The sequence below is a fragment of the Biomphalaria glabrata genome, chromosome 17 (assembly GCF_947242115.1).
Source record: "Biomphalaria glabrata chromosome 17, xgBioGlab47.1, whole genome shotgun sequence".
NCBI classification, from domain to species: domain Eukaryota; kingdom Metazoa; phylum Mollusca; class Gastropoda; family Planorbidae; genus Biomphalaria; species Biomphalaria glabrata.
Window position 1 is genome coordinate 6,793,064 of NC_074727.1, and position 12,542 is coordinate 6,805,605.

General features: G+C 40.1%; 1 protein-coding gene across 2 annotated transcripts in view; it reads left to right on the plus strand.

Moving 5' to 3' along the window:
- The window catches only part of LOC129923668 (placenta-specific gene 8 protein-like), a 46,071-nt gene that overhangs the window by 6,261 nt on the left and 27,268 nt on the right, over positions 1 to 12,542 (plus strand). For both annotated transcript variants that reach the window (XM_056015742.1, XM_056015743.1), the window contains exon 2: positions 5,921 to 5,966. In XM_056015742.1, the coding sequence (XP_055871717.1) occupies positions 5,955 to 5,966 (12 nt within the window). In that variant the 5' untranslated portion in view covers positions 5,921 to 5,954. The remainder of the gene's footprint in view (positions 1 to 5,920; positions 5,967 to 12,542) is intronic.

Below are 12,542 nucleotides of genomic sequence, written 5' to 3' on the forward strand. Positions count from 1 at the left end.
CAGTAAGGAATGGGGTATATCACATCAGATTAATGAATCTTGCACTGTACATATTCCAAAACGTTGGTCCTTACATTTAAGTTTATATGAATGTGTTTGTGTAAGGTAATACTTGTATTTTGAAAACAGTGTGAATTGAACCTGATCACTTTCACCTATCCCTTAATCTAAAAAACCGTTGGGGCACCACACACGATCTGTCAACCGTCTTTCTCCATTCCTCTCTGTCTTTTGCCTTATATCTTATTTGAAAATAACACTTAGCTGTCCAAGTCATGGCTTAGTCCCTAAAACACGAGACATTCTATCTTTGACTCACATGATTTACATTCTAAGATTATACTTTTAGTTCTGTTACCTTCCTCTTTCTCGTGTTTTAGAGTGGCATGGAAACCTTGGCTAAGATCCTAGCAAAGGTATTGAGGAGTGGTGGCTGTGCGGTTCGAATCCTGGTGAAGACTGGGATTTTTTAATTTCTGGTTTTTTTTTTGGGGGGGGGGGCGCCTCTGAGTCCACCAAACTCTAATGGATACCTGACATTAGTTGAAGAAAAGTAAGGGCGGTTGGTCGTTGTGCTGGCTACATGACACCCTCGTTAACCGTGGGCCACGGAAGCAGATGAACTTTACATCATCTGCCCCATAGATCTCAAGGTCTGATAGGGGAACTTGTTAATAAAGGTATGGGGGCATTGAAAACCAGCAGAGCATTCTCTCCATAGAACATTGACTTGATCACAAGAGGACCTGTGACAAAACCGAGACCAATTGTTTATAGAAGGCCCCAAACATTGACCTGCGTCATCGCAACCTGTCGGCAGTTTTGACCAATAGCTCGTTGCCAAGTTACAGGTCGTGACGTCAGACATTGGACGTGGCCGCCACCTTGGAAAACGGAAACTGCCCTTGTATTATGATAACAGCTCTAACGATTTATTATTATGTTTTTAGAAATTTGACAGTTTATGTATGTGTGAGAGATGGAACAATTCACTTCATCTTATTGTACTATCGTGAATTTCATGAATACAGAGCGTGAACGAGTAAATATGGAACACGATTTAGGTAGGGTCGCAGAGGCGTAGCTAGGTGGCGGGAGGGAGGTGAGAATTTGAAAATCCCCCCCCCCCCCACTTGAGGTGGGCCCCCAAATGAGTGCTTTTTTACATTACAAAATGCTGAGACCCCCAAGAGGTCAAGTGTCCCGGGCCCCAAAATGATGGCAAATTCCTAGCTACGCCACTGTATGGTCGGAAGTAAGGTCGTTATGAGAGATCAAGATTTTAGGCAGTTGGTGAAATCGACTTGATAACGTGAAGTGGGTTTCTGGTCAGTTGTTGAAGTCAGTTAGTCTTCTGGTCAAGTGGAAGTCATGAAACAAAGAAGTTGATCTAATAGGTTTTGTGAAGTCAAGTAGTAGACTTAGTAATATGGCCATGTTGCAAGTGAAGTAGAAAGTTAACAATATATATATATATAATATATATATAATATGTATATAATAATATATATATATACACTAATCGACCCGCGGCGTAGCATACGCCGCTATTTAGTGACGGGTGAACACTTCCTGAAAGCCACAGTTGTCCAAATGGGGTGGGTTAGGGCAAACGACTGTGTGCGCATGCCTGGAGAGCGAGGAATGCGCGGGTTAGAGCAGGAGGGTGGCGGGAGGAGAGTTAGAGAGTCGGCATGCGTGCGTGGTGTCTCGCATGGTTGGGCGACGTAGAGAATTATATATACAGAAAATATTACTTGTTCTCCCCCACCCCTCTTTTTTTTCTGAGCCTCGCTCTCTGTCGCAGCGAAAGTTACGTGGGATAACTCTAGTCCGACTTGCAGAAATAAAAGAGTTATCTTTCCGTGACTTTTTCATCGAAGGTTATTGAGTCGGCGTGCGTGCGTGCGTCGTGTCCCGCATGGTAGAGAAATATATATACAGATTTGTGAATAAAAGCGATCTGTGCAAACTATATTCATCTATTGTCTCCATGGAAGTTGGGTTTATGTCATGCAGATAAACATCCTAGTACCCTATATCACGTTTGCGAAGTTCATACTTCCTGCAATGGTTGTTAGTCCAGTCTCAGGATTGTAACGCCCACAAGCATCCTGCAAATAAAATGTCATGAAAATCATTATATCATTGACAGTATATCTATTGGAAAAAAAAAATTACTACCTAATTGGCCACACAAACTAGTTTCACCGTTATAATTTTTCAAAATATAATCATCTTAAAATTAAATTCGTGTTTATGTCTTTTCGTCTGTAAAACGATTTTTTAAAACACATTAAGTCACACGGCTTTGGCGGGAATTACCGCACAGGACTCGAATGTATTCAATACAGAGTCGAAAAAAATAAATAGACGTAGCCTACTTAAGATTTTACACATGTAAGCACATCATCATAGGTAAGCACATCATCATATGTAAGCACATCGTCATAGGTAAGCTTGATGAACTGCTATTGTCAGCTCCACGAATGTATTGAAATATACATATACAAAATAGTAGACTAGATCTAAATTATAGATTGCTGTTAGTGTGAAAGTCACTTAGGGGACCCTGTACCATTAAGTAATTAACTAATTGGTTTATTTTTATTTTTTTTATTGATTTATGTGTTTTTATCGATAACGAATAATTGTCCAAAGTTTAAGCTTGATCCGATAATGGGAAATGGGGAAAAAAAAGTGTAAACGAATCCTACCAGATAGACGAGAGTGTTAATCAGTGTTAATCATAGACATATCTATGGTGTTAGTAAATATAAGCCATGATATAAGCTTTATAAAAAAACTTTTGAATGAACAAAAAAGTGTAAACGAATCCTAGCAGATAGATGGAGTGTGTTTATATTAGTTTTGAATGATTTTAGTGATGAGAGAAAGGGGAATAACTGAGCGCTTCTTTCCCTAATATAAGTTTTGTTTCTTAAGAAAAGTTTTTTTTTGGTTAAGTTTTACAATCTTCAAAAGTTCCTTTTGAACAGCAGCGCCCATTTTCGGCCCCCTTGCCATCCGGCTCTTTGAAACTCTTAGACCACAGAGTGCAACGAGGTCGTCGAGACTAGGTTCAAGTGGACAATGATTTGAACCTGGAAATTCGGCACGTGAAATGCAGGTCTGAAATGATTACGGCCAGGCCTAAAAAGGCTGGGCACCACTGCTTTAGAAGTACGTCTTACCGCAACAGGAGATCAACGCGCTGAGTTCGAACCCAGGACCTTCGTGGCATCATCCCGAAGCAAGCCACACAACTAGACCAACCATTTGGATCAATTCATTCTTGCATGAACAAGAAGTATCGAGTAGACTGGATATTCCCCCCCCCCCCCCCCCCCCCCCAGTATTGTATCGCAGACGGCGTCTCATGTTTCATTCTGTCAAGTGACCTAAATTCTCAAAGGATGATTTAAATCAAGTTCATGTTTCACTATGTTTTTCCAACCCTCCAGGGCTATGCAACAAAGTCAAAGGTTTCGGTATCAGAAGCGGATACTCAATGTTAAAGATGATGCGAACTTCGCAAATATCTTTTTTTTTTTCAAATTACTTTTCATAGCCTATCTTTCATGCAAAAGCGTGCTCAGTACACTACTGTCCAATCTCTTTTGTAGATTTGTTAAGGGGAAGCGGTCTCAGTACACTACTGTCCAATCTCTTTTGTAGATTTGTTGAGAGGAAGCGGTCTCAGTACTCTACTGTCCAATCTCTTTTGTAGATTTGTTAAGGGGAAGCGGTCTCAGTACTCTCCAATCTCTTTAGTGGATTTGTTGAGAGGAAGCGGTCTCAGTACTCTCCAATCTCTTTTGTGGATTTGTTTGAGGAAGCGGTCTCAGTACTCTACTGTCCAATCTCTTTTGTAGATTTGTTAAGGGGAAGCGGTCTCAGTACTCTCCAATCTCTTTAGTGGATTTGTTGAGAGGAAGCGGTCTCAGTACTCTCCAATCTCTTTTGTGGATTTGTTTGAGGAAGCGGTCTCAGTACTCTACTGTCCAATCTCTTTTGTAGATTTGTTGAGAGGAAGCGGTCTCAGTACTCTACTGTCCAATCTCTTTTGTAGATTTGTTGAGAGGAAGCGGTCTCAGTACTCTCCAATCTCTTTTGTGGATTTGTTTGAGGAAGCGGTCTCAGTACTCTACTGTCCAATCTCTTTTGTAGATTTGTCGAGAGGAAGCGGTCTCAGTACTCTCCAATCTCTTTAGTGGATTTGTTGAGAGGAAGCGGTCTCAGTACTCTCCAATCTCTTTAGTGGATTTGTTGAGAGGAAGCGGTCTCAGTACTCTCCAATCTCTTTAGTGGATTTGTTGAGAGGAAGCGGTCTCAGTACTCTCCAATCCCTTTAGTGGATTTGTTGAGAGGAAGCGGTCTCAGTACTCTACTGTCTAATCTCTTTTGTAGATTTGTTGAGAGGAAGCGGTCTCAGTACTCTCCAATCTCTTTAGTGGATTTGTTGAGAGGAAGCGGTCTCAGTACTCTCCAATCCCTTTAGTGGATTTGTTGAGAGGAAGCGGTCTCAGTACTCTACTGTCTAATCTCTTTTGTAGATTTGTTGAGAGGAAGCGGTCTCAGTACTCTACTGTCCAATCTCTTTTGTGGACTTGTTAAGAGGAAGCGGTCGCCGCAGGTAACTGCCTTTAAGCACCTTTAGGAGATCAGCAAACACAACTCAGCTCAACGGGGGATTCGAACTTGTGCCCCCTTGATAGTTCGATCGGTTTATTTCCCTGAACCACAAATGTGCTGTCAACTTCACTTTGTTTGATGAACCGTTGGGGCTTCACACATGATCTGTCCACCGTTTTTCTCCATACTATTATCTTGGATAAAATCTCTCTTTCAATGGCAGGTCCGTCCATTCTTTTATGTTGTCTTCCCATCGCTTTCTCTGTGTGCCTTTTCTTCTTTTTCCTGGTGCATTCCCTGAAGGAAAGTCTTTGCGAGCCCTGCTAGTGTGTAGCTAATGTGTTGTTAATGTGGAAAAAATGTTGTAAATATTTTACAAGTTTCTGATGTAATTTCAGAGTTGAAGATAATCTACATCCCAGCCCAAACCTCCCGCAGGAATCTGGGGAATGGCAGCGGGCAGGGTATCAACCCGGGACCAACGAAAGACAGTCCAACGCGCATACCGCACGAGCAGTCAAGCCATAGTAAAAAAAAAGTAAAGTTCCCCTTTCAGACCTTGCGATCCTTGGGGCAGATGATGTCATCTCTTTCTGTGGCCCACGGCATAACTCACAGTCAAAGTTGGAACACTGACCCTAAAAGACGATGTCGCTCACAAGTCGAGACGCGCGTTTTGTCGCAGCGGTTTATGCCGCGGGCGACGCTGTTGTGTTGTCGCGCATGACACTGGGTGTGCGCTATCACTGTGTTAGTGTCTTCTCCTCTGCCGCCTTGAAGTTTATGTTAACCGTACAAATTATCACATTGCCACATTTCTTATAAACTCAAAAGAAAGACGTTTCGTGTCTTTATTCACAGCACAACGACAAAAGGTCTTTACTTTTCCCCAACTAATGTGTCTTTACTTTTCCCCAACTAATGTCAAGTACCCATTAGAGCTGGGTGGACTCAGAGATCTCGAAATTAAAAATCTCAGTCTTCACCAGGTTTCGAACCTGGGACCCTCGGTCCGGAAGCCAAGCTTGTTGCCGCTCAGCCACCGCGCCTCCAGTCAAGCCATAGATGACTGCAATCTCCACACTAAAATATTAAAATAGATGCAGGTCAGAAAACTAATCAGCTAGATGACCCAACAAAGTTATAGATTGAAGATAGAGCAATGAGATCTTGAGAACCGCTGAAAGAGATGACGATGATGATGGCTGGACGTTTGGACGTATCAACTGTCTAAATCAATAGCTCGTGTAATGTACAACTAAACGTCTGTTTGTTTTGTCTTCAGGTTATCTTCATTAGAAGCAAGACATATAGCAGCCATGTACCAGCCGGTAGGTTCACCAGTGTTTGTGTTGCGTGCTTGTGGTAAAATTAGCTTTATGTAGCATTTACAATTTGGGTTTTACACAAACATTACTTACACGTAGCTAAAAATCTTCACGCAATGTTAAGACATAGGCAGCATATATATAGTAGTTACAATGGTTGCGGTAGTCGTTAAACTAGATATATCTAGCTCGGTCATAATTATGGGATTCTAGATAATAATCTAGCGTTCGTCTCAAGCGGATGAATAATAATAATAATCTGTATTACCCGTAAGGAAATTTGTCCTACAATTTAAGCATTGCCCCAAAGAAAACATTGTAACTAAAGAAAACCAAAATATACATTCACACCAGACTCTTTCACAATGAGAAAAGTTTAGATCAGATATTTTCTATTTAATGACAAAAGAGTTTATGTGTCTGTTTGTCTTTGCTATCGGTGTCTTGTATCACTTTTGTGGTGGTAAAATCACAAAATCCTGATCTAAAGAGGTGATTTTTTTATTCCTAGAATCTTTTTAGCTTTTTTTTCTGAATGTTTTTCTCAAACAGCTGCCCAAATAGTTTTTTTTTTTTTTACCAATGACTTTACCAGCAGCATTTAGGATTCCATGAAGTTTATTTTTATTTTTAATGTTCAGATTACCATACCAGGCAGTGATATTAAAACTTAAAATATTGCAGATGTGAGCGTGATAAAACATAGCCAAGTCCTTTTCGCTAACATTAAATGAGGACATTTTTCTAAGTAATCTTTGCTGCCCTTTTTTTTTTGCTGATATAATCAGTCTTTGCAGTAAAATTTAATTTATTTATTGTCTAAGATAGTACCAAGGACTTTAAAAGTTTGCGCTATTTCAAAAACACTGTCCGATGGAAAGCCAAAGATATTGTTCCTAAGATAATCAACTCTGTATGGCGCACGTTTCACTATTCAGCCATCACTTGCCGCAAGCTAAAGATTTAAAAAATAATTTTCTTCTTTGTAAAACGTATTCAACTATTAGAGAAATCTCGTGTTGCAATGTCTCTATTCTATAGGACAAAGTTTGAGTTCTTGCAGAGTTTTTAGTATTGTTTTTACATATTTATTGGTGTGGTGATGGCATTGAGGGTTGGGGGGGGGGAGGGGAGGAATAATATCTTAAAATTTTTTCTACTGTAATCTAAAATCTAAATCCGATGACCTTAAATTCCATTGTAATTGGCAGGGAATCTTTGTGTGAAGAAATAAAAGGATTTGTATTTACGAAATAAAACAGTTTAATACTCCAAGTAGAAATTACAAAAAGATTGAACAAACACTATTGATACACAATATAACTTAATTTTAGTAATATATTCACAAAGGTATTTAACATGAAGCTTATTACATATTTACTGATCGACTCCGATATAAGCTCGTCTTCCCTTTCGTAGGTTTTCGTAAAACAATATCCTCAAACAAGAAAGAAGTAAAGAAATCTCGATTCTAATTAACTCTTTTCATTCAAGTCAGTTTTCCAAAGTAGGGTACGCGTACCCACAGGGGTACGGGAAGAGTTTGAAGGGGGTACGCATTAACTATGCTTCTCCTTTTTCATTGATGCAAATTAATGTTATTTGTAATATAACATTTATTTATATTTTTTATGAACAATCTTATTTTTCGTTTATTAATTTTAATATTTACCCTTTTTTGGGGGGTGAGGGTGGCGAGGGGTACTCAGAGTTACGAAAATTATTGAAGGGGTATGCATACGTTGAAAGCTTGGGAAACACCGTCCTAAGTGTTTAGAGACTTGAAATTTCTAGAAAGCAATGTATACATAAACTTCCTGTTTACACATCTCTTGAGACGTTGACGCGTAAACTATGTGGCAGTTACGTTAAACATATGTTACATCGTTTTCATAATGACTAATAACCTAACTACCAGGGGCGGACTGGCTATATGGGCATTTGGGCAAATGCCCGGTGGGCTGAATGTATTAAATTGTCAAAGGTTTTATAATATGCTCTTGTAAAAGCGGCCTTCTGAACACTCTCTACAGTGTAATGCTAATTTAATGTAACAAATTTTCCGAAATAATGCAGTAGCCTACATCCGTAGACAGCGCTACTAGTAGGCTTCATCCTTTTATGGCCTACACACTTAGCAATTAAAAAGCAACATAAGGCTTATATTTCTTATTAACATAAAGAGCTCAATGTATTAATGTATACAATTATCGAAACTCAAACTCAACATGATTTAAGGACAGGCATGCCTAAAGTTTGATGTTCATCATATGATATGCGATTTATGGGCCTGATTGAATTGAAATGCCTGGGCCGAATTTGACACCCAGTCCGCCCCCTGCTAACTACCAAACTTGTAGATCCTAACTTCTGACATTTATAACTTCTGAAAAATAAAATGTACAGTCTGGTACACCGATTCTCTACCCCAGCCCACCCCCCCCCCAAACAAAAGTACACCTATCACTGGAATAAAATTATCTTCATACTCCCCCTCTCCTTTTCTTTATTCGCCAATTTGTAGCTAATCACAAAAATGTTAATGTGTAACGTAGTCAACTATTAACAATTTTTAAACGAATATCCCCAGTGGTTCGCAGAGTGCAAGCCTCCCCCGCCACCCCACCCCCTTGGGTAAAGTGAGAAACTCTGGTCATATTGATTTCTGTACATTGAGCTGGCCAATTCACTCTAATATTTATTCTGAACATTCTCCAAATAAAGATTTTTGTATTTGTCTTTTTTTTTCGGAAATTCTTCTCTTTTTTTTGTTTCGCAATTTTCTTTTCATTTACTAATGCTTTACTCTGTCTCCCTGTAAACCTGATATTCTCCATTCCCCCCTTTTCTCTCCCAGAAGCGTAGCGAGGTACCCGCGGGTAAAAAAAAAAGGATGGTGGGCCACGGCGTCCCGTAGTTTCAGTGTAATAAACCTCAAAGGAAGTAATTAACAGTAGAACCGAGACCAGTCGTTACAGAAGGCCTGAACAATGACCTGCAACGTCACAACCAGTGGGCAGTTTAGACCAATAGCTAGTAGGCTAGGTCTATCTGTACAAAACTTTTTATCAACTTATTCTGTCTGTTTGGGTGAAATCTTCAGAGCCGGTCATAACAATTGCGGGGCCCTATGTGAAACAGAATGCGCGGGCCCAGTCTGGGTAGGGTATGATTTTTTAAAATTAGAAAATACATTCGTCTCTGCAATAAACTTTTATCAAATGAAAGCTGACAATGCCGTTTTTTTTTTTAAATCGCGCATGGGATTTTAATAATTTTAGATTTCCAGGACTTTTGCAATTACAGGAGATTTCCAGTAGGCCCTGGAAATTCAAGAGGCTGCAGAAGCCCTGTTATCATATATAAGTTATAATGGTTAAATTTAATAATTTACATCTAGAATTAGCGCGGGACCTATGAAAGTGCGGGGCCCACTGCGACCGCATATGTTGCAGTGGCCTATGTCGGGCCTGGAAATCTTGTATACATTATTTCTCCCATTCCCCATTCTAGGATCAAGTTGAAACTTTGCACAATTATTCATTGTCGATGACAACACACGAATTAGTAGTTGGTTAATTTTTTTTCACTTTGATCCGAGAAGGGGAAGTGGGAGAAAAAAGTGTAAAAAAAATCGACGCAGACAGACAGACAGACAGACGGGGTGAGTTAAAAATTAATTCTACGATCGATACAGAATAATTGAAGCAATTTCCTTCACTAATGAGCTTTTTATGGAAGTAATTATCAGTAGAACCGAAATCATTCGTTACAGCAGGCCTGAACACTGACCTGCAGCGTCACAACCAGTGGGCAGTTTAGACCAATAGCTCGTTGCCACGTCGTACAGACCTGTGAAACCAGGACCGTGCTATAAGGGATTACTCACAGCACGGAACCCTTGAGCATGGAGGCTTACAAATTGTAGCCGGATTGAGGCCTCGATACGCCGGGTTTTGGCATAAGGACTGAGGCCTCGAATACATCATTTACATGCTTAGAATACGTGAGTCTGAATTCAATTAATAAAAAGATAATACCAAAAATGGGTCCGAATCTTTCGCTGTCCACTGGGGTCAGGGCTCGGGGCTGTAAATCTACAGTTGATGCCTTAACATACAGACTTGCACTCTAGAAGTCAGTAATCATACATTTTGATTATGGCATGGTAGTGCAGATTAACGATGGAATGAATTAGATCTCTAGCCTGTATGTCCTCTGCTACCTAATAACATTAAAACCTTGATTGTTGTTTTTTTTCAACAGTTGCAACTTTCAAGTTTATTTAAATTTTGCTGCTTTTCTAGTTCTGCTATATTACAGTTGTAAACTGTAGTGTCTACTTTAACGAATACGATTCAAGTCAATGTTTAAAAGCAAGCTAAAATGTCTCTTCATGTTCTACTCTTTAGTGTTCACTTTCTTTTCCCGAAGAAGAACAAAATCAGGGGCGTAGCCAGGAATTTTCCATCTTTTGGGGCCCGGGGGGCTTTACATCTTTGAGAGCCCCTGCATTTGCTTAATATTTAATTTTTTATGTAAAAAGCACTTATTTGGGGGCTTGGGGGGGGGGTATATTCTCCCCCCCCCCTCCTCCCCCACCGTAGCTACGCCACTGAACAAAATGGCGATCTTGTGTACTGTGTAGTGCATATTGTGTTTTGACGCCTGCATGGTTGATGACACTTTATTCCCCTCCTTTTCTTGACGATACAAAAAAATGCGCTGGTCTGTACAGCCAGTTTATTTGCATAAGCTTTTCAAAATATTCTTAATAATGAAATAATAATTAAAATACGAGACATTTGCATGTTGCGAAACAGGTTTATGTATTGAAATGTTCTCTTGAATAAGCATACGCGATTATCTTTGCAAGGCGGACTGACAGTACATGCTTGGGACGACATTTAAAAGACATATGACATCGTGTCGACATTTAAGACATGGGCCATCGTGTCGACTTTTAGGACATGGGCCATCGTGTTGACATTTAAGAAATGGGCCATCGTGTCGACATCTAAGACATGGGCCATCGTGTCGACTTTTAGGACATGGGCCATCGTGTTGACATTTAATAAATGGGCCATCGTGTCGACATCTAAGACATGGGCCATCGTTTCGACGTTTAATAAATGGGCCATCGTGTCGACATTTAAGACATGGGCCATCGTGTCGACGTTTAATAAATGGGCCACCGTGTCGACTTATAAGACATGGGCCATCGTGTTGACATTTAATAAATGGGCCATCGTGTCGACATCTAAGACATGGGCCATCGTTTCGACGTTTAATAAATGGGCCATCGTGTCGACATTTAAGACATGGGCCATCGTGTCGACGTTTAATAAATGGGCCACCGTGTCGACTTATAAGACATGGGCCACCGTGTTGACATTTAAGAAATCGGCCATCGTTTCGACGTTTAATAAATGGGCCATCGTGTTGACATTTAAGAAATGGGCCATCGTGTCGACATCTAAGACATGGGCCATCGTGTTGACATTTAAGAAATGGGCCATCGTGTCGACATCTAAGACATGGGCCATCGTGTTGACACTCAAGACATGGGCCATTATTACATCATTTTGCATCGGAAACTCTAGATCTTTGTAGCCTAGTGGTCAAGAGGCTCGGTCGAGAGGCTAGGTACGCTACCTATGAAGGGGGCTCGAGGTTCGACACCGACTCCAGCAGAGTTGTGCTGGGCACCGGAGCAATGGGTACAGGGTTTTAAAAAATGACACTTTTTGAACAATGCGAAAATAAATGGTAATCTTAGGATGTTAAAAACATCACATAATAAAAGATTTAGTCGCTATTAAATAGTGACACCTTTCCAAGTTCTCTCTCTCTCTCTTCCGATCACATTCTGTTAGTTAATGATTAAAATCTAGGCTCTAAATCTAGATCGAGAAGGTTGTATGTTAAAACAAACATTGGTTAATATGCATGACTAAATGCGTGACGCGTAGGACGTAATCATCTTCTTTTTTGAAGTAACGTCTGTATTATATAAGATAAGATAAGATAATAAACAACTATCTATCTATCTATCTATCTATCTATCTATCTATCTATCAATCTATCTATCTATCTATCTATCTATCTATCTATCTATCTATCTATCTATCTATCTATCTATCTATCTAAATTGTCACAAGTGTATACTTTCTCTAAATATATACATGTGTCTTCTCCCCAGTGAGTGTGTCACACTACCACCCTTCTGGATTCGCCTTTGATTATATGTGCACTACCAATTTCAACACTACACTTAAGCATCAAGTGTAAGGTTATTGCCTCACTATACACGTAGATAGCTGGGTTGCAAGGAAGCTCCTGGTGGCACTGGGCAGAGAAAGAATCTTCTGTCCCCCCCCCCCCGCCCCAACAAAAACACGCACTCTCTTTCGCCTTCTTTTCCCTTATAATATTTGACAGCAACAGATGGTCACCTCTATTCAGGTCAGCCTACACCGCCCCGAGCGTATGACACATTTGTTAAATGTATGACGGAATCCTCTTGGTTCGATCCGTTGCCCGTCTGTTTTATGGTCAATACATTATTTGCTTACAATG